The 24,674-nt window shown below is 35.4% G+C and overlaps 1 protein-coding gene across 1 annotated transcript in view; it reads left to right on the forward strand.

The window, feature by feature from the left end:
- Positions 1 to 1,695: 1,695 nt before the first annotated feature.
- The window catches only part of ano5a (anoctamin 5a), a 43,707-nt gene continuing 20,728 nt past the window's right edge, over positions 1,696 to 24,674 (forward strand). The window contains 4 exon segments of the mRNA XM_051099494.1: positions 1,696 to 1,959; positions 9,611 to 9,672; positions 22,915 to 23,022; positions 24,115 to 24,183. Coding sequence (XP_050955451.1) covers positions 1,893 to 1,959; positions 9,611 to 9,672; positions 22,915 to 23,022; positions 24,115 to 24,183 — 306 coding nt within the window. The 5' untranslated portion in view covers positions 1,696 to 1,892.

Consider the following 24,674-nt stretch of genomic DNA (forward strand, 5'->3'; position numbering starts at 1 on the left):
GGTCCCACCTCTAAAGACCATAGGCTTCAGAAAGGAGGCTCCCACCCCATACGTCCGCCACCCTTACATACGGCTGTGGAAAGATGAAACCCAGATTGTAGAAGTTAAGGTTTGGGAAATAGGCAGCTACGTTTCTGTCCCACTGCCACACCCAGGCAAAACTACATGTGTAATTGCTAGAGCGAAGGGCTGTGGTAACCACTTGAAGGGTGGCCCAGGCCAGAAGAGTCTATATTGGGCTACACGAGCTCCTTTAGTTACACTCCTGGTGGGGCTGGAACAGGCCAACAGATGTGAATTCTTACCAAGCTGCTTCAGTAACAGCATTTTCACTAAAGAGGTTTTATCTCTCTGAAACTACTTGTGTGTGAGTTACAATGTACTTTTTAAAGGCTTCAGATGAATAGCCAATATGTTAGCCAGTCATTGTGCAACAAAACCCTGATAATCAAAAGAAACATTGTATGTGTTCAAAATCCACTGACAGCTTTGTTGATGAGCCCTGCACATTTTTTTTTTTTTTCCAGTTAACTTTGGGTAAATGATTGCGAAGAATCCCTTATTAAGCAATTTTGTAAATGTCTTTTTTTTTTTCTTATTATTGTTTTATGTGCATTACTGACAATATAAATGTAACTCAGGTCAGCTAGTTTGTTGGTTTCAGAATTAGCCACTGAAAAACCCATACTGGTCAAACATTAATGTAAACAATCAGTACTGATCAGTGTTAAACAGACGTACTCATGGCAAACTGTATTTTTATTGTAGCAGTTCTGTAATGTGCTATCAACACATTATTTTTCTGTCTTTGAAAGGACAGGAAGGCAGCGTTTATCTTTGGCTCATCGCAAACAACTTAATTCCTTCATAAAGAGCCTCCCACAATATTTGTTAGCGAAGAGAATATGCAATGGTAACTGCAAGGAACTTTGCTGTTTATGTCAGCATGATCCTCATGATTCATTTGAGATGTGCTAAATATATTTAATCCTCTTTAAACTAACAATAAATAAATAACTTGTGTTACATAAGTTTGTGTCCACCGAATACCACACAAAAAGACAGTACACAAGTTGAAATAACTTTGAACTAAAAGACCATAAACATGAGCTATAAACGTGAATTTTACTGCTACGTTATCAAGGCAACATAACATTTAGATAAAATTCAATGTTAATATTTTAGACAATAATGTCCTTCTCCCATCTCATCTTTGTCCATTGGAGTGTATATATATAGTACTTTGTATAAGTTTTTTATATATAGTACTTTTGTATAAAATTATTATTATTTTTTTTTAGAGTAGACCGTAAACTTATAAAATGTTTTTGAAAATATAAAGCAGTTACTTATATTAAGATGTTTTTCAAGCTTAAGTGAAATCAAGTGAAGATTAACAATTGCGGGCATCTCTTTGTAGTGTGCCGACAAAATTGCGGTCATTTTGTATCACTCCCCTTTAAAGCAAGAGAGCAGAGGCGAGAACGAATTTACGAATCCAACTACGTGGAAGGTTTAGCTCATGAATTTTAAATAGACCCCGGTGACGTTCCTATGCAACAGTCAAATTTACAAGAACAGATCTTTAATATTAATTAGCATATGCTGACGTTGTTATTAAACTACCCAATAGTGAACACCCTGCTCATGCATATTAAAAAGGAGCTGTTCTCATAGCCATAGTAGGGATCGTAATTTTGCCAACGGAGACCCAAGACAAACCCAAGTGGGCAAATCTGATCCGCTGAGCGTGGAGTGAGCGGTCATTCCTCGGGCAGGGCAGAGATCGGATCACGGGGCGTGGGCTCGGACGGAGCCCCGGCAGAAGGCGCTTTGATTCTACATCTACAACAAATTCACTTTTATAATATATCTCAGGACACTTCATTAAAATGAATCGTGGAAAGTCGAGTGATGAGACGCTTATAGAAATGGACCGAACTACTTGGTCCAGCGGCGGTAAGTGTCTGTAACACGCCTTTACACGCTTTCACACATGGGTATTGTTTAAAAAAATACTAAGACTCAGTTTTGTGTTTCATTCAGAAGTTAGCTACCACTTTTGTTTGTCGTTTATCTTATTTAAATAGTCTTTTAAGAGTTATTGGCCTGAGGAGTAACCTTAGGCTCTTTTACAAATGCGCACATCCGTTCCGTCCAAATTGTGCGTTCAAAGAGTTACGTTTCAACACGTTAGTGAATTTAATAATAAGAAAAGAATGGTTTTAAATATAGTTTAAACAAACTTTGAACCAAGAATTTTATTGTATCTGCATGTTTTACTATATAATGTGTACTCGTTAAATGAAGTTTACATTTTTTTATTTTCAGTGGATTTCAGTATGTGGACAATACAATACAATAGTTAGTATGTAGATTAAAAGTATACACAATCATCTTTAATTCAAAATTATGTTTTAAATATGAGTTTGCGTGTAATACAGTAGGTGGAGACTCTCACAAACCTATGCGGTTTAACTAAATAGACTGAGATACTCATCAGCTTCCCCTTTAAAATTTTTGATTTTAAGTTTCACCTTTAAATGGTCATGTACTTTCCCTTCTCTCAGTCATAATCTCTCTACATGCCAACAGCCAAAGCAGTTTCTTTGTTATTAACACATTTCAGTGTTAGTTAAGATTCTGACCACAGCAGTAACACTAAACACACAGAACAGCTCAAATATACTCTACATTCCTCAAAAGCTACATGATGTTTAAAAACACTGTTGTAAAATAGATTTTAAGCAGTATGGGTTAAAATAGCTTTGAACGGTTTTAGTTTGTGTAAAAACTGTAATATGAATAATAGTGAATCATAATATTATTTGTCACATTTACTAATGCGACTACAGATGTGAATCAAGGCACAATGATTGTCACTGCATTTGTCAAACTTGTCTGAAAGTCGCTCACTTCAGTTTGTCTTCACTTGTCCCAGCATGACGTGTGCAGCATTAAAGGAGTTCCCTGATAAGCTGATAAAGGACTATATTATCTCATCTGCTACATTTATGCTTTAACACACGCTTGGTTTCACTGCCACTTGAACCATAAATGCATTATTCTCAAAAGAACATTGTAACTATTGTTAATGCAATTAATGTTAATGCCATGGAATTATAGTTTTGTTATAATTATTTTATTTAATTATTATTATTGTTGTTTTATTTTTATTGATTTTTTATTTTAATTTTTTGGCTTGACGTGCAAACGACTAACCACAAAGTGTGCCGTGTGTTCATAGTTTCCTGTGCCAGCAAGCATTCTCACTTCCAGTTTCACACCCCGCTGTGCCTAAAATTCTCTTTAGATGACTTGTTTTGTTGCAGATCTTGACTAGCTGGTTCAAATGTATTTGATTAGGGTCGGAGCTTAACTTTGCAGGAAGGTAGATCTCTAGAAACAGGAATGAGCACCAACATATGTAAGATTTCTGTTGCTCCGAAAATAGAGCGTGGTACCAGAAACAAGGTCATGTGCTCAATTCACAGGCAGCATAAAATACTGTACCATCAGTATAAGCCCACTTTGGATAAATGTAATATAATTCTGAATGTCAATCAAAATATGCCATGTGAACAAATATTAATTAGCAGCTTCTTTTTAAACAAATCCTCGATTGTTTGAACCACTGTCAAATTCATAAACTATAGCTACACACAGTTAAAATCCATTATCTTTATAACAGCAGAGAGTGTTTATCTGAAAGTGTGTATAATCATTGGTTTGATAACATACACTATTACACGATTAACCTCTTTAAGGTCTGATCTACAGGTGTGTCTCAATAAATTATAATGTTGTGGAAAAGTTCATTTATGTCAGTAATTCAACTCATATTGTGAAACTTGTGTATTAAATAAATCCAGTGCACACAGACTGAAGTAGTTTAAGTCTTTGGTCCTTTTAATTGTGATGATTTTGGCTCACATTTAACAAAAACCCACCAATCTCAATCTGGAATGTATGTTTATTTACTGTATATGTACTCAAAACTTGGCAGGGGCTCCTTTTGCTTTAATTACTGCCTCAATTCACTGCTGAGGTGGTATGGAAGCCCAGGTTTCTTTGACAGTGGCCTTCAGCTCATCTGCATTTTTTGGTCTCTTGTTTCTCATTTTCCTCTTGACAATGCATTTATGGTTCAGGTCTGCTGAGTTTGCTGGCCGGCCAAGCACACCAACACCATGGTCATTTAAGCAACTTGTGGTGCTTTTGGCAGTGTGGGCAGGTGCCAAATCCTGCTGGAAAATGAAATCAGCATCTTTAAAAAGCTGGTCAGCAGAAGGAAGCATGAAGTACTCTAAAATTTCTTGGTAAACGGGTGCAGTGACTTTGATTTTTAAAAAAACACAGTGGACCAACACCAGCAGATGACATCGCACCCTAAATCATCACAGACTGTGGAAACTTAACACTGTACTTCAAGCAACTTGGGCTATGAGCTTCTCCTCCCTTCCTCCAGACTCTAGGACCTTGGTTTCCAAATGAAATACAAAACTTTTTCTCATCTGAAAAGAGGACTTTGGGCCACTGGGCAACAGTCCATTTCTTCTTCTCCTTAGCCTAGGTAAGACACCTTTGTCAGGAATACGACAACTGTAGCCAAATTCCCTGACATGTCTGTGTGTGGTGGCTCTTGATGCCTTGACCCCAGCCTCAGTCCATTCCTTGTGATGTTCACCCAAATTCTTGAATCAATTTTGCTTGACAAGCCTCTCAAGGCTGCGGTTCTCTCGGTTGGTTGTGCATCTTTTTCCTTCCAATCAACTTTCTGTTAACATGCTTGGATACGGCACTCTGTGAACAGCCAGCTTCTTTGGCAATGAATGTTTGTGTCTTACCCTCCTTGTGAAGGGTGTCAATGATTGTCTTCTGGACAACTGTCAGATCAGCAGTCTTCCCCATGATTGTGTAGTCTAGTGAACCAAACTGAGAGACCATTTTGAAGGCTCAGGAAAACTTTGCAGGTGTTTTGAGTTGATTAGCTGATTGGTATGTCACCATATTCTAATTGTTGAGATAGTGAATTGGTGGGTTTTTGTGAAATGTGAGCCAAAATTATCACAATTAAAAGAACCAAAGACCCAATTAAATGAATTCAATTTATTTAATACACGAGTTTCACAATTTGAGTTGAATTACTGAAATAAATTAACTTTTCCACGACATTCTAATTTATTGAGATGCGCCTGTATATGTCAGATTAGGCCTCTAAATGATCAACATGAATGACACTTTTTAACAAGTTAAAGGCCTTTTATTATAATTGCAAAAACACCTATATATGTTACCCATAACATATGTATTTTTGCTGTGAAACCTTTATAAAGTAACATAAGAACAACTTTTTTATTGTTTGTAATATTTCAAGATGAACACTTACTGGACTGCAGCAAATTATGTTTACTTTATCTATACATAATTATTTTAAAACTTTATGTTTAAATGTGTCGAATATGATTGACCAGACTTTTGAGGAAGTTTAGTTGTGCATCTCTTAGTCATCATTGTGTTGCTTTGCGTTATGTTGTGCAACTACAGAGCTTGGATCATAAAACTTTAGATATTTGACTTTATTGTGAGAAACAGAGTGACTGATACTTATATCAATTTATGTATGTAGTCTGTTATACTGTTAAAAGGTCTCATGGCCATATAAGTATCACCAAATGCAAGTATAAGCTACACATTTTCCTATATACTATAGGAGCCGTAAAAGGCTCATGTGTTCATATTTTGGCTAAAGGTTCAATAAACTGTTCCATTTCAAGAAATATAGGTCTTCTATATACAGTAGGAATACATACAATATATAGTATAATGGAGGTGCATGGAAAATATTGATTTTTTTAGCTACTTAATTATTTATTTATATTGAGTATATTTATTGTCATTTTTGCAGGTTGGAACTGTTGTATGAAAAATAACTATGAGAAAATTCTTTAAAAATTCGCTACAGAGAAAACATGCTGCTAAAATATCAACTCAGATGTCTCTGTTTAGTATGTTCAGCATGATGTTAGCTTTGGAGCAGCTCTTGTGTGGTGTTAAAGACTGCAGGGAGTTCACCGTGGTTTACGGGAAACCCAACTTATACATGAGCTGGGGCTGCAGTAAATTTAGCCTGATCTGATGAGAAACCTTCTAGTATTCTGTCTGTATTTAGACGCAAGATCTGTTTTTAGATTATGTGGCTACATGCAGTCGGTGTTTGAGAATGACAGGTGTATTTATTATTAGGTGTGACACTTAAATTGTCTTGTTGACATACAACATCAGACATCGCTACACCTTTTTTCTTCATGGACAGATAACCAAAGTATCCAGATTTGCATCGCATCTTCAAGGTTTTCCTTTTGTTGTTCTAAACATTTCAAGACACTCCCACTGTGTTCATCCTCTTTACATATGTGACCCTGGACCACAAAACCAGTCTTAACTAGCATGGGTATATTTGTAGCAATAGCCAAAAAGGACTCATTGTATGAGTCAAAATGATTGAGTTTTCTTTTATGCCAACAATCAGTAGGATATTAAGTAAAGATCATGTTCCATGAAGATATTTTGTAAATTTCCTACTGTAAATATATCGAAACTTAATTTTTGATTAGTAATATGCATTGCTAAGAACTTAATTTGGACAACTTTAAATGCGATTTTCTCAGCATTTGGATTTTTTTTTTTTTTTTTGCACCCAGATAATCGAATAGTTGTAACTTGGCCAAATATTGTCCTATCCTAACAAACAGTACATCAATGGAAAGTTTATTTATTCAACTTTCAGATGATGTATAGATCTCAATTTAGAAAAAATAACACTTTTGTGTTTAAAAAAACAGCCTTAAGTCGCTGGGGTATATTTGTATAAATAGCCAAAAATACATTGCATGGGTCAAAATTATTGATTTTTCTTTTATGCCAAAAATATTTAGGAAATCATGTAAAGATCATGTTTCATGAAGATATTTAGTAAAATTCCTGCTGTAAATATATCAAAACTTAATTTTTGATTAGTAATATGCATTAGTTAGAGCTTCATTTGGTCAACTTTAAAGGTGATTTTCTCAATATTTTGATTATTTTGCACCCTCAGATTCCAGATATTCAAATAATGCCAAATATTGTCCTATCCTAACAAACCATACACAATGGAAAACTTGTTTATTCAGCTTTCAGATGACATATAAAGCTCAGTTTTGAAAAATTGACCCTTATGGTTTTGTGGTCCAGGGTCACATATATGGGTCAGAAACTGTTATGATACAGTATAAAGCTGTAAATCTTTATAAAACTGTACATATAAAACTGTGTATATACTGTATATATAAAACACCTAAATCAATGATTAAAAAAAAAATAAAAATACCTTGGAAATGCGATGTTTTTTTTTTTTTTTTTTTTTTCACATTTATAACTGTTATAGTGGCAGCTGTGGTCCGATCCCCTTAAAACTTTGCGTGCATGTTTAAAATCACCTGTGGCATGTGCTCAGCAGGTTTCATGAAGTTTTGAGTTTTCCTTTAGGCTTTATAGGATTTTGGGTAAATCTGGACAAGCCCCCTTTCTAAACGACCCCATTATATCTTCCCAAAGGGTAAATTTCAACTTTTTTATTTGATAATTATTAGCTTAGAGAGTACAGAGAATTACTGCAGAGTTTTTTTTTTTTTTTTTTTTTTTTCAAAAACCTAGGACTAGTTTGCAAAAGTTTTTTTTTTTTTTTTTTTTACATCTTTTCAATCATTTAACAAATGGTTTGATTGACAGCAGTGGTTCTAGAGGCAAAGTAAGGAATTCTGGGAGTTCTATCGTATGATATGAATATCGTGCATAGGTATGAAAAAATGCGCAATGTACAATCATTTATGCCAGTGGTTCCCAACCACTTTCCTGGAGCCCCCCAAACACTGCATGTTTTCCATGTCTTTAATCAAACACACCTGATTCAGATCAGCAGCTCATTAGTAGAGACACCAAAGGCCTCCAGGAACGTGGTTGAGAACCACTGGTTTACGCCCTTGAAAAATACATTTTCTTCAAATTTCTCTCAGACCTTCAGGGCCGTGAGTCAAACAGGCCCGCCAAATTTCGTTCCGATTGGCCTCCGTTAACCTTGTCTAACAGGTGATCAAGCTTCGGCTGCCAATGGCTGCCATATTTTTTGAGATACATAAATGTCCTTGGTGACACTTGTGGCATTTTGGACCAAGACCGTGCACACACTGATTTTTATGTTGATAGGATAAATGGTTGGGCAGTTATAGCCATTTTTTTTATATTTATTTCCCTCTTATAGCACCACCTGTGATCTTAGATTGAGCTCTTACATAAGTGTGCCAAATTTAGCCAAGATATCTCATTCTGTTCAGGAGTTATAGGCTTTTTACTAAAAGTGGCCCTGCCCCTTTAGAAAGTTTTGGCGTCCTTTGGTGACAGTGAGTCCAAAGTTCAACGTTTTGTTTGATAATTATTGATATTCACTCTCCAGAGAATCTTTCTGCACTGGTTTGATTCTGATTGTTTGGTTCTGATTCTGATTTCCAGGTTGCATCTCAGCTCCTCAGCATAAAACCTGAATGAGTGGATGCACGCCGCCATCTTATATACCCGTGTGTACGGGGGAGTGGCTTGGCATGCAAATTACACTCGCCAATGTTCATTGGCCTGTTTTCTTAAGCTCAGAGGTGATTGGGCTCCCAAGTGAGACCCCAAATACGTCAGTATTGATGTAACGTCTCCGTTCCCTCCTTCAGGGAACGAGGGTTACAGATGTAACCTAGACGTTCTTGAAAAGGGATTTTTTAAAAACAAAATATCATCTTTTGGAGTGGACTTTGAGATTTGTGACTTTGTACATCTTTTGTATGCCCAAAGATGCACATCACACACTGACTAAAGTTCAAAAAGTGAAAAAGCATAATAGCACCCCTTTAAAATGGGAATGTTCCAGAAACAAAATGTACTATGACCTGATCACAAATTAAGGTAGACGAGAATAGGGGACAATGTGAATGCAAAAAGAACTTGTTTCTATTTCTCTTCAGTTGGACGTGTGAGTTCTGGACAAGTTTTTAGTAGATTACCCATACCTGATTATCATCGTCTCTGCTTGTTTGTGACCCTACACTATTTTGTGCTTCTCTTGGTAGATTCTGTTGGTCATTATGGAAATTATCTGGCTGCATGTGTGTTCTTTAATTTGCTCATTGTAAGCAGATCAGCCACAAAACTTTCCACTCCCATCAGCCTCCATCATTTATGCGATGGTGCTCTGACACCAATTTGCCCTGTTTAGTAAATCTGGCTCCTTATGTGTTAATTTGACAATAAATATTTTTGGATTAGTGTGAGGAGCAGCTAAACAAGGGTTTAGTAAGTCCAAGGGTTTGGACTTTCTGAGACCTTCACCTATTTTTTTCCCCAGAAGTGCAACAAAGTGACAAATTGTTGTGGAACAGATCATTTTGTCTCAGTTTTAGCAAAAGGAATTTACACAGATTTCACAACAGATCATAGTTTGAAGAAACAACTAGAAAAGGGAAGAATTTTTGCTGTCAGGCGAATATCTATTAACACCCCTTGTTTTGTCATTTTTCTGTTCCAGAAGAAAACAATGGCTTCCATGCCGGATCGGATAAGGAGACTTTTCAACTTGAAAATGCAGAGGTAAAAACTCTTACACATTTAAATACTAGTTTACGTTAGTGAATCTTACGTCAGTCATCCTGTGCCTCAGTTTCTGCACTGAGTAATACAGCCACAACCCTGCTGAATAGACCAGTATGAATTTCCATTCCGATCCAGGCTGTTTTATGCTGGTTAGTGGTGGTTTTGCCGCCAAATAATCTGGTCAACCAGCATGGTCTTAACTTGAATCAGTAATGAAATCTTGCTGGTTAAGAAGCCAGCAGTGTTTTTAACAGGGAAATACCCTCAGTGCTCTATGGTTTAACCATCTCATAAAGAGGTGGGGAAAAAAAAAAAAAAAAAATCAACAGACTTGCATTAAATGAGGAACTCAAGATGTAGCACAGCCTTAAAAAAAACTTGGAGAACTTCTGCAACTGCAAAGCAATTCCCCGGGCAGTCACTAGCACACTAGCATGGTTTATAATCTAATCATTTTTGCATTTATTATACTTCCCGAACAGTATACATTAGAAGCAGGTGTCATATAGCAGGTTATGTCTTCAATACACAAGTTAGCATTGCTATAAAAAAAGTCCAACATTGTTGAGATGAATAAATAGTCATGCAGACTCAATAGAGTTGTTTTCAAAGAAATGTGTTTATATATGTCCTGTAAACAAACAAAGTGTATTATCAAAGCACAATGCGTTAATAAAGAGCTGTTTATGTTCATTATATGCACAAGACACAGGGAGACAAACAGTGCATGGAAACTCATAAATATCCACATAAACTTTATTAGCTCATATTGATGCTCAGTGGTCAGGTTGTGTTTGTCAAGACAGGTGCTCTACCATCATGACACATTCATTCAAAACAGCTCACATTTCCCCATACATGCCCATTAGTTTGCATATGAAAAACAAGCTGTACTTGTTCAGAGAACTTCAGTTGTCTCTGAAGTTTTGCTAATCTGTTTTGGTTTACAGTTTTATTTCAGTTTGCTAAAAGTTTGCTTTCAGAAACTTTCTTAGATGCTTGAGTTCTTCCAAAAATGAGCATTCATTTGCTGTGAAACTTCGACAACCAGTTGAAGAGTCACACAAAGTTTATGCTGTTGTTTTGCATAAGGTGAAAGTGAATGGGGACGGCGGCTTTGAAAAGAACAAAACAGCAACATAAAGTGTCATGTCCATATGACTGAAGTCATACAAAATACTTGTATGTTCTCTTCCACTGCTCTCAAACCTAATTCATACTTGCACATATTTAGACTTGGCATGGCGTGTTGTGTGAGATCTGACCTGATACCAATCAAACATGTTGAGTTTGAATATATGCATGCATGAATGAAATCATAGAGTTGCAGCAGAGTGGAGGAATTTCATGGTAATGTGAACAGAATACAAACATTTTTAAGTTACCTTAAAGCTTCAGAACACTTAGAAAATGAGTCAATTTTACTAATTTTATGATATTTTTTAATGCCACTTTTTGCCATTTTTGGAGCTTAACAAACCACCATTCACTTTTCGACCATCTACAAAGTGAGCAAATCACTCACATATGCACAGGGTTTCCCGGGTTTTTCAATATTAATTAAACAATACACGTTAGATGACAGTGTGTGCTGCTTCATCTATCAGTCAGAACTTTTTTTTATTTATTTTTTATTTTTTTATAATAATAAAAATAATTTAGTTCAGTTAGAGAACAGACAATTCAATTAAAACTGAACATGGCTGCTCAATGTGTGCTGAACGACAGTCGCATCACAGATCAGATTTAAGTTACCACCTAAAGAGAGTGAGTTGAGCTGACCGACAAGAAGAGAGAGGTGAGAAAGACAAGACTATGGTGGAAGAGTTTCAAAACAAAATGCAAAAGCTTTTATAAATACTTTGGATTTTGAAAAGCCTGTTGACTTCTGCCATTTATTGAAGGTGATAGTGGAAGTTTCATATTTATTTGGTTCCACAGTGTTTGCTGATTTTTATTTATTTAAACTGTTTTTATTTATTTATTTATTAAATTAGTATTATTTGATATTACATCAAGGTGTATGCCATGCTTCCAAGCTTTGTTATTCTTTTTGCTAATAACCGTTCTACGTTTCTTATTTATTTGGTTACATGGTGTTTACTGATTTTCAGTTTTGTATACCTATTTAAACGTTGTATAAGTTATTTTATATTAGGCATACAACATGGTGTATTATTACTTGTTTTGATAATAAAAGTTTGTTACGTTGTGTTAATGCCGCTAATTTAAAAGTGAAAGTAAAATGCACACAACACTTTTACCAACTACTTAAAACAGAAGGAAAGTGAAGAAAAGAAGGAAAACTCAAACAAACTAAAAGCAGACAATTGCTAGATGCTGAATTGCTGCTAATTTGAAAGTGAAAGTAAAACATCGTACTATACTGTATGTATAGAGAACATATTGCTGTATTGTTTTCCCTTCGATTTTTTGTGTCCTTAAATTTTCTTTAGCTGGTCTTAAAAAGGTCTTTAAAAAGTCTTAAATTTACCCTCATAAAACCTGCAGAAACCCAGTATGCGACAAATGGTGTGTTCACACCAAAGTAGATTACATACAAAGTCAATGCAACAACACAAATAGAGGCGAATTTGCGCTGGGCAGTGCAAATGGCAAGCAGAAAATTCTGTATATACACTGAATATACACTGTATATACATTTTTTTTTAAATTGATAGCAGCAATAGAATACTACACAGTACAACTACACTACAACTGATTTTAATTGTTTTCTATGCTCCAGATTTCTATATAATATAATTTTGGGTTATAATAATGCTCTCTTCCATTTTCTGATACAACCGGACATGTCTGTAAGCTCTTACACGAGAATCTGCCATGCAAATTTTCTGCTCAAGTTGAAATTTTTCAACGTATCGTGCATTCACGGCAAACGCAAATCATATTGTGTCATTTGCGTCTTTCAGCTGACTTGACATTGTATGTAGTCTACTCACACTAAATGTGCAATTTTTTAACTCATCTCAATGGATGCGCAGCGTTCCTTTATTTGACGTACCATAAACTCTAGTGTGAAGGCGCACGACTCGCCCTTGCTTTGCTGAGAGAACTGTTTATTACACACATGCAAAGAGAGAGAGCGCAAGAGAGTCTTACATACCATGCAGAATTGACGCACTACATGCAAACAGTATTCTTTGTTATATTTCCTTCTCAAAAATCAACAGTGTTCACCTATTATCGTCCCTGTTTTTGCTTTTGCTTTTTATTATTATCTTATCAGTGTTATTTTATTTTTTTATTTTTTTTTTAAGAAACACTGAATGACCAGCAATATCTTAAGCACCACCACCAGTGCTAAGTTCAGCTAAAATGACAGTGGTTACAACGTTACTTACTAAAGTTCTATTATTAAACAGTGCTTGATTACCATAATACTGTATTATAATAGTAGACTGACTGATGTTAAGAGTGTACTTTATCAGTCTGGCGAGTAAACTAAAAAATGTACTAGTCAGTGGCAATTCTATTGCCAAGATATGTGTATAGGGTTGCTTTTCTTCATTCACTTTCATTCTATGGAAACGAGCATAGTGAACATTCTTTGAAACTTCTCCATTTGTGTTCCATTGAGAAAAGAAAAAAAAAAAATCTCAAATTTTTCATTAGGCTTTTCTGATGAAATAGCTGCTGATCTCATCAAGAAAGACTGAAGTTCACTTCACATTCCCGGTTATCTGCCCACTACTTTTCTCAACCCTTTTCTTGGCCTTTTTATGGTTTTATGGTTTTAACTTTCTTAGCATCCTATCAGTTTTAATCACAACAAACGCACTGAATAAAGATAAGTGCACTCCGGTGCTCATCTGTGACTGTTGGCCTTTTCTCTGTCTTTCCCTGTCTGTGTAGTCCATGCTGAGTGTTGTGTCTGAATGCACGAGCGCTGTGTCTGTTTGCTCAAGTCATTCCTCAGTGATTGTATGTGAGCAATGTGAGAGAGAAAACACTGAACCACAGCAGCACCTCTCCAGCTTTAAGGGGGTAAGAAGGGAATGTGTTTGTATGGTGTGTGAGTTTGAAGTGTGTCTTAAAGGGGCCATATCATGAAAAAACAATTATTGTACCAGTTATCATATATTTTATGTATTGTGTTTTAACGTGCTGTCAGTTCATAGCAATTGATTAAACTTGCTAATTAAAATGCATTAATAAAGTAAAAAGAAACATAGTGCAGATGGAGAAAGAGCAGATCGCAAAAGTCAATTATAAAATTGTGAACTGTAGGCCAGTGATCATTCAGCGATTAAACAACTGCTTTGTCCAAAATGTCACACTCTCTTAAGTACTTGTTTTGAATAAGTACTTACTTTGCAACCGTTAAATAAGTACGGTCTATATAGTATGTATGTAATCTGCATTTGTTATGTTGTCACGTGACCTAAAAAGGTCAGTTGCGTCGCTTCACTTCCATTCACAAATCCTCCCCTTGGCCTCATGGGATAGTAAAGTGTTCACCATGCACGCTTCAGAATCTCGTTGGAAGTGTTAGGTCATTTGGGAACTGATATCTAATGAATTCAATATATTGACATCTAAAGGTGTTTTTTGTAATGTATACTTAACACATCACCCATGCTAATTAAATATTTGTATTGATGAAGTAATTATCCTAATTGCAGGGCTTTTGATAAATGCAATGAATAAATCAGAATATCATGCAATTAATTTGACTTCATTAGTCAATTTACAGTCTTAATGTTTAAATAAGAATGTTTTCATCTTACATGTTTACTATACTTTTACTAGATATAGCATTTACATATAGGGTGACCACCTGGCAATAGATCTCTTGTGGGGACATAGATGTCATTTAGCGGGACAATGCAGGGCACGTGTGAGACAGACACATTTTCTACTGTTGTGTAAATACTGATTACATCCGTTGTCATATGTGCTAATTTATGTTTCTGAGCACTCACATGCAAGTGTCTTTTTTTATGAGAATAAAGAGAATCCACCTGCGAGAGAAAAGATTTGTTTTTGTGCATTTTGATGTGCCCTCCCATTACAATAACGTGCTCTGGACATTTGTCATTAAAATAAAACGAACTATTAAAATAAGAAGAAAGCTGCGTCGATTTTTACAATTGGTTAAAATGAATGGAGAATATAGGTTTTTTTTTTTCAGTGTGCGCGCGACCATTTCTGTCGGTGGTGCTAGATCACTTGATGAGGTTTGCAATGTAAAAAAAAAAATGTAAAAAGGCAAAAGAACGCATGGACGTTTTCTTTATATGATGATTAAAAAACAACAGACCGATGAAAATGCGGGACATTTTCTCAATATGTGACGTGCGGGACAAGGGGTGAAAATGCTGTACGGTACAAAGCAAAGCGGGACGAGTGGTCACCCTATTTACATATAGAAGTAGGAATAGTTCACCTAAAATGGAAAATCATCATTTAATCCCCCGCATATCATTCCAAACCTGTATGACTGACTTTCTTCTGCAAAACTCATAAGAAGATTTAAAAAGAAGAAAAAAAAAAAAAGCTAACAAAAAAATGCTGTGTTGACTTCCAATTACTTAAAATCGACAGACTTTAATAAATAAATAAATACATACATACATAAATGATTGATTTTTGTTGCAGAAACTTTGAGTAACGTCTCAAGTGAATTTAAGAAATAACAAAATTGTACAATATGGCCCCTTTTGCATATTTTGCAATGATTAACATTGTGCTTTTTTCTACTCACACAGCACAAGTGTTTGCATGTCCTGTTACTTGTTCAGGCGATGGGCGTTCACTCGCTGCTGCTTTTGTTGATATCTTGTGAAACCAAAGATATTATGCAAATAAGATGACCTGTGTCCTTGTGACTTAATGCACAAATTTGGAGTGATATCACTGTATTGCTGCTGGTAACATGTTTATCAGATTATTTTTTATATAGAGTTCATAGTTACAATAAAACATTGTGAATTATATTAGTAACAGATGAATATCAAATGGACTTTCTCCCGGATGGTTTATAGTGTGAGCAGATGTCAGAGACCTGTTGTTGACAGTTGTGTGCTTTGTGTGTATATCAGTGTTTTTATACTCACAACACATTCAATTCATCCACAGATCTGGAGAAAGAGAGCTTTATTTCTGAAGTACCGCTCCAGGGTACGCCATGGTAAAGAGGGCTGAACTGAGTTTGTGAACTGTGTCGGTGTGTGTGCTTGCTTTGAGTGAGCATCTTGCATATAATCATATTAGACTGTATTATGATAATGTGTTGTATTGGGCAACATGAAATGCATGGCAACACAATGTAAAAGAAATTAATGAAGGTGACTAGGGTGGAACCTAATTCTATCCATCTGTATGTGTTGGGTCGGGCATGTTTGCAAAGTGGTGTTTACTATTGCAGTTGCTAATACTTAGGATTAGAGGCTTGTTTAAATAACTAACCATAAGTATTAAACTTCAGGTTGTCCTGGAACGTTTGTGCTACAGACTTGAAAGTCATGTGGCTTTTTGAGGAGAAATGTGCTATGATTTTAGTAAGAGTTTTCTGAACAAACCGTTTCATACTGAAACATCTTTGCCCATAGCTTTGAAACGTAAATAGATTTATTTTACTTAGATTATTTATAAAAAATCCTTAACATTAAAGACTAGAGACCACCTGAGAAACAGTTTCTAAATAAAGACTACGTTTTCTTCTCTGTCTGTGAACATAAAAGCATCATCATGTTCATTAGCTGTGTTTTTTATAGACTCTGAGTCTCTAATTGTGTCATGTTACATAATTATATATTTGCATTGGAAATGCAGTTTTTTGTGGCTGAAGGCTGTGCAGCTCATTCAGTCCCAGCCCCTTTTACTTAACCACACATATACTTAGTCTATATGTCAGCGCAGGAGTGTATGGCTATTATTGCAGACTTTTTTTTTTTTCAGCATATGTTCATATGCAGCATCTCCAACTTGTAATTACAGTAAATGAAAGAGGGAGAGACCTGTAGTGAAAAAACAGCAGCTGCTCTGCCAGGTCAAACATACTCCTTGCTTACAGTAGAGAGACAGCAGGATGTTAATTTAGAAGATGTTTGCGCAGAAGAGTATTTCTATGTGTGCCAGTGAGATTTGTTTACAAAGCCATCAGGCTTCGTCACTCTTAAAGGGACAGGTCACCTAAACAATACTTTTCTGTTGTCATTCATTTACACCCGCAGCAAAAAGAAATTAGTACAGATTAGTGTCGCACGATATACCGGTACTTAAAAAGTACCGCGATGCCCTGCTTTTAAAAACGGTACCATTCCGCATTTTACTGGTACCGGTACTTTAAGAATGTATTTTAATAAGCGCCATATTTCTTCAGTTTTGTTTACTACACACATCAAGAGACGCTCACAGTGTTTTCAGCCTCTGCCGCCTCAATATTTGAGTACATGAACACATGAACATAATCTCTTGAAGTGCTCTGAGAGTCATTTCATGAGCATTTTACCGTTTCTTTTGCGGAAAACTATCGTTATATAATGAAGACGCTTAAAGGTCTTCACAGCAACCTGTCAAAATAAAAGTCCGGTTTAACTTGACAGTCAGAAATATATTAATACATTACTTAAATGTAAAGATAGTACTACTACTACAAAAAAAAATATTATTAAAACAGTGTTTAGGGAATATTTACCAGAAATTTTGTAGAAAATTGTAAATACAACAGCACAGTATTTCTGAAAAAAAAAAAAAAAAAAAAAAAGAAAATAAATTGATTCTTTATCAAATCTAATTATCCTTTATAAATTCACTAGACATGCTTTTGGTTATTAAAATGTAATGAAACGATTAAAATAGAAACCAGAAAATTAATGGAAAACAGAGATTCACAAACAAAAATTTGAAGAATTTGAGAAAAATAATAAAACATATTTCATAGAGCCTTAAAGACATGTAGTTTTTTGTTAAACTTTTAATAAATTGCTATATATATATATATATATATATATATATATATATATATTATTGTAACCATTAAAACCAGAAAAAATTAAATGGAATTTAGGAAAAAATAAAACAGATTTCATAGGGCCCTCTTTATTTCATGTGTGTCTTTGTTTTATTGTAGTTGTCCTTTAGTTTGTTATTTGCATCTAGGTCCTTATTAAAATAAAAATAACAAAAAATGACTATGTCATGATATAAATTGTTGTTGTGAAATAAAATTACTATATCATGAAATGAAATTTAGTCAGGTATCGTATTGAAGTCAAAATTTTGGTATCGTGACAACACTAGTACAGATTAAATAAGTACAGAGTAAATAATGCCAGAAGTTGGACAAAAAAACATAGGAAAAGTACAAGACAGCTGTGAGTTAGATAGAAGTGAATCACATGGTAAAATAATCAGATAGGCCTTATTATTTACATGCTGCTGTGACTCTCTGACACTGAGGTCTAGTGCTTTTGAAAATGTCACGATCTGTAAATGGGTCTTACGTTTGACATGCAAATGACAGTAGAGATAGCATTACTGTGGAACATTTTATTTATCAGCTCATTTATTATTTAGCTTATTAATAGGTTTGTTCACCTAAATTTGTCTGTCATTTTTATTGACTTACTTAATCTATTATGTAAATTGGAAAAAGAAAGAATGAATACCGTAGATTTACATTTATTATATCATAGTACATAAAGGCGGGCTCTTTTGAATTTGGCTAGTAAGAACTCCCCTAGCAACAACCGCATAGCAGCATGAAAAAAGCATTATACTAACCACACAGAAACTCCCAGAAACCACCTGAGCATCCCCTTTGCAGTGCCATTAGTAACCACATATAAAAAAAAAAAAAAAAAAATCACTTTCTCTTTGCTTAACCCCTCCTCTTGTCTTTGACTCTTTAAAGGAGAAGTCCACATCCAAAACAAAGATTCACATAAAATGTACTCACCCTCCTTGTCATCCAAGATGTTCATGTCTTTCTTTCTTCAGTCGTAAAGAAATTATGTTTTTTGAGGAAAACATTTCAGCATTTTTCTCCATATAATGGACTGATATGGTGCCCCGATTTTGAACTTCCAAATTGCAGTCTAAATGCGGTTTCAAACCATCCCAAATGCGGTTGTAAACGATCCCAGCTGATGAAGAAGGGACTTATCTAGCGAAATGATTGGTTCAGTAATTCCGTTTTTTTTTAAATGCTTTTTTTTTTTATAAATTTCTCTCACAGTGTTACTTAAGTCACAAACTAGTCACCAAATATGGAAACCTGAGACTCAGACCTTTCAATATATCTCTTTTGTCAAAATTAGATTATTTATTTATTTTTTTATTACAATATAATACAATTTTGTAATATGACAATTGACACCGCCCACTTTCCATGGTAACACAATGTCCGATTTCAAAACTATTTTCACAGGATGAAGTTTTAAGTGTTTAATCTTTTGATTGATATCTGTTCAGAATGATTATTAAATATGTGATATATGTTGAAGATAAGTCAAAATTAGAATTTTTATCTTGACACAAAAGACTAAAATCATCTGTAAGCCTAAAAATTAATATAAAAGAATTTGACAAAATAATGCAGTACAATCAGCAAAATGCAATACAGCTTCACCAAACGATACCCTAGCAACTCCATAGCAATAGGCTAAAGAAATAGCTCAGCAAACGCATAGCAATAGCAACCCATAACACTCCAGCTCTGATCCTGTTTCCTTCAAAACATGTTTAAATCAGCTTGACGTTGTGATTACATTAGCAGGACAGCATCCGCCCTGCTGGCATGGTGATGATGTCATCTGTGTGAGCCCCCTGCTCTCCGTCTCTCTCATTCCTCTCTATTAAGGACTGGGCGTGTGTGTCCTAAAGGAGTGCTGCTCTACAGAGCGTGTGTGTGTGTGTGTGTGTGTGTATATGTGTCCGATTAGCTGGGCTGTTGTAGGAAGGGAGGTGGTCTCCGCCGCTGGAGATTCCCAGAATCGTGAATGATGCAGCACTTGATAGACGGACTGGAGGTAAACTGTTTCTCTTTTCTTCGTTTCTCTCTCCTTCCCCCATCTCCCGTCTGCTGTTTGTGGAAGAACGGAGGAAGATCTCTGGGGAATTTGAGAATCAAGGGCCCTGACATTACTATAGATGGCTAAGGGTGGATGCGTTTACTAATGGATGTCAGTGTGTATTCCTCAGTTGTGTTCTTTAGTAGGGAAGCGATAGCCGTAGTCTGCTGGTAATCATTTGGAGGTTTGTTTGCAGGAACGGCCATAAGAAAATCAGCGGTGTTTGCCGGTTAAACCTCAGAGAAATGTTGTTTGGCTTGGTCACATCCATGGAAGTGGCCGTGAGAGAATGTAGAGGTGTTTTACGCCCCAGCCTGGCTTTGTGGTCACCAGCTGCATTTGTTTGTATCATGCATTGTATGCAAGTTATTTTTAGCTGTTGTTGAACAGCTGCAGACTGACAGGCCTGGAGCAGCACTGCTGTTCCTGCCGAGGTTATTTCCTGGCTCTGAGTGAAGCCTGCAGTTGTTTCACTGTGGCCATGTCACTGCTAGCTCCTCTCATGGCTGATCTGAGGTCAGTGCTGTCATGCACCTAATAGACTGTAGACTGTGATTAACATAAGAAAGATGCTCAAGACACATGCCTGGTGTTAAAGGGGTCATCGGATGCACAGTTCACTTTTACATGTTGTTTGAACATTAATGTGTGTTGGCAGTGTATGTACAAATCTACCCTATAATGATAAAAATCCATGCAGTGGTTTTTAATTAACCTGTAAAAATAATATCCCCTTTTTCAAATCGAGCCATTTTCAGATGTCTGTCGGTGTGGCGTCACACCAACAGAGGCCGCTCTCACTATAGTTGATTGACATGAGCGTCTTACCTCAGATCAGCTGTAACAGTCCGACCTCCATTGTTTTGATGCCGGAGCAGAAATGTAAGTTAGACAATAATATTTTCGATTGAGCGATTGAGGTGTTGTGTTGTTGTAATTTACTCCTGACATCTTTTGCCACTATAATGGAGACTAAAAGGAAGCAAAGTGGGAGAAAAAGAGGGAAATGGGATTGGAAATAACCAACAGCTGGGATTTGAACTCGAGTTGTGCACAGCTGAACTAAATGTCAAGGTTTAGCAAGAGTGTGTATATTTTGGCTGTAGCTTATGGACAAACTTCTATAACTTCAATAGATCTATTTTATCAGAAAATACATTCTTAAAGAAAAATAAATGAATGAATGAATGAACAGTGTTGGAAAGGTTACTTTGGAAATGCAATAGGTTACAGATTACAAGTTACCCTATTTAAAATGTAATAAGTAGTGTAACTATTTTAGTTACTTTTTTAAAAGTAATGTAACTGATTACATTTGACTACTTTTTGATTTCTTTTCTAAATTCTAACAAATGTTTTTTAGCTGTTAATCATTTTCAAACATTTAAACCAGACAAGGTTAACCTTACAGTAGTACTCAACACTAGCTGGGTTTCCATCCAAAGTTGAGAATTTAACTGCAGAAAATTGATATATTACATAAAACATTTGCGAACAAGCACCGTTTCCATCCAGTGAAGTCAAAGAGAACAAAATCGACACTTCATGATAAACTGGCACTAATTCACTAAAAAATGTAAGAGAAGCCACTGAATATGATCATTTTCATATGTAATACATTACTTGTGCCTCAGAGCAAACAGACAAAACAAAATAAATGCCATCATTGCTTTTGCGTGCTATTTGGGAACGCAGTTGTATAAGACAGTTCTGGGAGGCAATTATACAGAAATACTTTGATGACAGACTTTGCTCGGGCATTTCAGAATGCTGTGGAACAAGATCGCTCTGCTGGTTAGTCAGGTTTTGCCATTCCATAGCTCAGAGTCACATGACTTTTTGATGCGCATAGAGGAATTTATTCGGCAAATGCGTTTCCATCTTCCATTATTCACAATAAGCTTTTTTACTCAAGTAAGCGTAAAAAATTTTTTGCACATTAAGGGATTTTAATTCGAAATTTGGCGTTTCCACGCCTTGTTTCTGATGTGATACTTCAAAATGCGCATTAAAACAGAGTGATGGAAACATAGCTAATGATTACTGTCAGAATCCTTCATCACTTGAATTAATATGAATACATAAAGTAATAAATGTTGGGTTTTTAATTAGGATTCGGATTAAGGGATAGTTCATTCAAAAAATTTGTTCCAAACCTGTATGAGTTTCTTTGTTCTGTTGAACACAAAAGATCTCTCAAGAATGTGGGTAATCAAACAGTTTGACTTCCTGAGTAATTTCAAAGTAAATGGGACCAGCAAACTGTGTGCCTACCCACATTCTTCAAAGTATTTATTTTATTTTATTTTTTTTAAGAAATCGCTGCTAAAAACATTGTCAGCCAATCACAATTAACCTGACTTTAAAAAAGCTTTCAAGCATTTAAAGCGACGGATGCCATAACTGCAGCTCGCACTAACAAAACGTTATTGTTTGTGAATGTAGATGTTAATATAGTTATCGTTATATATAATCATATATTGTCATTCCTGTTGTGAATAGGCTTTTTTCCTCTAGTAAATTCATGGCCTCTATTGGACCATGAAAGTTCTTCAGACACAAACGTGTCATGATTTAAATAAAGGTGCGGTCACATTAGTAGAATTTGACAGGTAAGATGTCCATGCATGAAGCATAGCTCATATAGACGTCACGTATAATTACACCTGTTGCAAAATCTGCAAAGCTTTCCACGCAAAATTTGCAGAATTTGAATGGAATTCTATTGAAGTGACTGGATTTCGCCCACAAAAATTTGCTAAACATCAATAAATGTGACCACACTGATTTTTTTTTTTTTTTTTTTTAGCATGCAGCTTGTGCTGAAGAATTTGTTCAGGTCTTATACATGCATGAAACCTGTGTTTGTGTGTGTGTCAGAACGCTTGTATTGTTTTTTTTTTTGTTTTTTTTTTGTGGGAGTTAAACAACAGACCGTTATGAACTGGTTTGAAATGTTGGAACTTCAGTAAGACTGTCATGTTTAATACTGAATAAGCCCTTATTACATATTGTCTGAACATATGTAACACCCAACTCTGTTCCTATGCATCCATTAAGGTGATGATATTTATACAGTTTCTTAATATTATGTATGGATTAGCTGTATTACCTGTTTCAGGTGTCAGAAAACATTTTGAAGCCTCAATAATTTGTATAAAAGCTTTACTTTGTTAAAACAAAAGCCTATTTGTGTGTGCAGGTGGATAAGCAGCAGCAGAGTAAGGACTCTGTGTACTTCAGAGATGGCGTACGAAGGATAGATTTTGTTCTGTCTTACATTGACGACAAGGATGGAGAAAAGAAACAGGTGTGTCATCCATTCAATAATGTTTTATAGTTTTATATTCATATGATAACAATTGTTGTTTTACAGTTTTATATCCATATGGTATGAAAAGGGGGGGGGGGGTAATAATTTGCCTCAATAAATTACTAACTCATAGACTGTATACCTATCCTTCAATACAACTTTTCCTAACCCTTAGAAATAGAACTTGTTAAGAAATGCAACTAATCGTGGGTCAATGAGTTGCTGTTTGAATTAATCTCTCTATAGATCTGTTAAAGGTTTATCTGACTGTGCATCCCTTCACACTGCTGATAACACTAGTTGTCATAAAACTGAAGGCATCATAGATACATTCATGTTCTGGTGGTAAATTTTTATGGCAATTTACTCGCCAAAGACATTTTACTTCTGTTCGCTTTGGTTTATTAAAACTTGAATGTGATGTATTTAAATGTATTTGTAATGAATGATTTTTTTTTTTCCCATGTGCTTTATGTTAGCTAACACATCAAAATAAGTGCACCTTTAAAAAGTGATGCTTTAAAATGATTATAAAAATTATTATGTACTTTAAAGCTCCAGTCTAACTTTTTTTTTGGTTAAAATGATTTCAAATCAGTTTTAAACCAAGTGCTCCTTTTTCAGTTTTACTTGAGTGAAAGTACAATTTTACAATTAATATTTAATGCATATTTAATGCACACAGAAATCACAGTTGTGGAAAATTATAAATCACATGTTCAAAAGTTGTAGCAAAACATCAAAACAACACCAAAGTCTAAGACAATGAGCACTGTCCCCCTAGCAGCACCCAAACTCTGCCTATGCTGACTTTGTGAAGTCTCACACTGCTGTATCAGAGCCTGTATGTACTTCCACGTTCTTGTTACTCATAAAGTATGTGCTTTACCAGGCCTGGGCAGGAACTCACACACACTTCACAAACATGCAGCTCTGCAGACAGAAAAATTCATTTCAAGAAGTTTTACAGTCTGTTTGTCTATCATAAGTAGTTAGCAGAAACCCTTCTTGTCCTACATACAGTATGTACTGCACCAGAAGCACAAATGAGTGATTCACTGTCAGATGTGTTATTGATCTTTCATGCAGGATCGAAGGAAGGAGTTTGAGGATAACTTACAGAAAGCTGGACTTGAGCTGGAAACTGAGGACAAATCTGTAAGTAAACATCTGACAGCACAGATTCTGTCATCAGATTCCTACATATTGCGAAATAAATATCTTGATTCATATCACTAGATCATCATGCTTTCGCAATATCTAATCAGCAGCAACATATTTCAATTTATTTCTTTAGATAAGCGCAATCAAAGTCTCTTTCGAGGAAAGTTTAACGCCATAGTTAACGTCATAGTTTAACGCCTCCTGGCAGCTATTTTGGTCATGCAAAAACCAGCTTCTATATAGAAAATAACTGATTGCCACACATATAAATGACATATTTCAAATCAGCAACTTCTGATAACTTCAAGGACATTTCACCGAAAATTCAGTCATTATATATGTCTTTTTAAACCTGAGGACTACAAATTAATATCTCCTGAAACATAAATGATATAGATTTAATGTTAAATAAACATTTTTTTTTTTTTTTTTTACCCGTTACCGTGCATTGAAAAGAAACAGCATTAGTAAAATGTTCATTTTGT

Source organism: Labeo rohita, chromosome 25 (assembly GCF_022985175.1).
Source record: "Labeo rohita strain BAU-BD-2019 chromosome 25, IGBB_LRoh.1.0, whole genome shotgun sequence".
Lineage (NCBI taxonomy): Eukaryota > Metazoa > Chordata > Actinopteri > Cypriniformes > Cyprinidae > Labeo > Labeo rohita.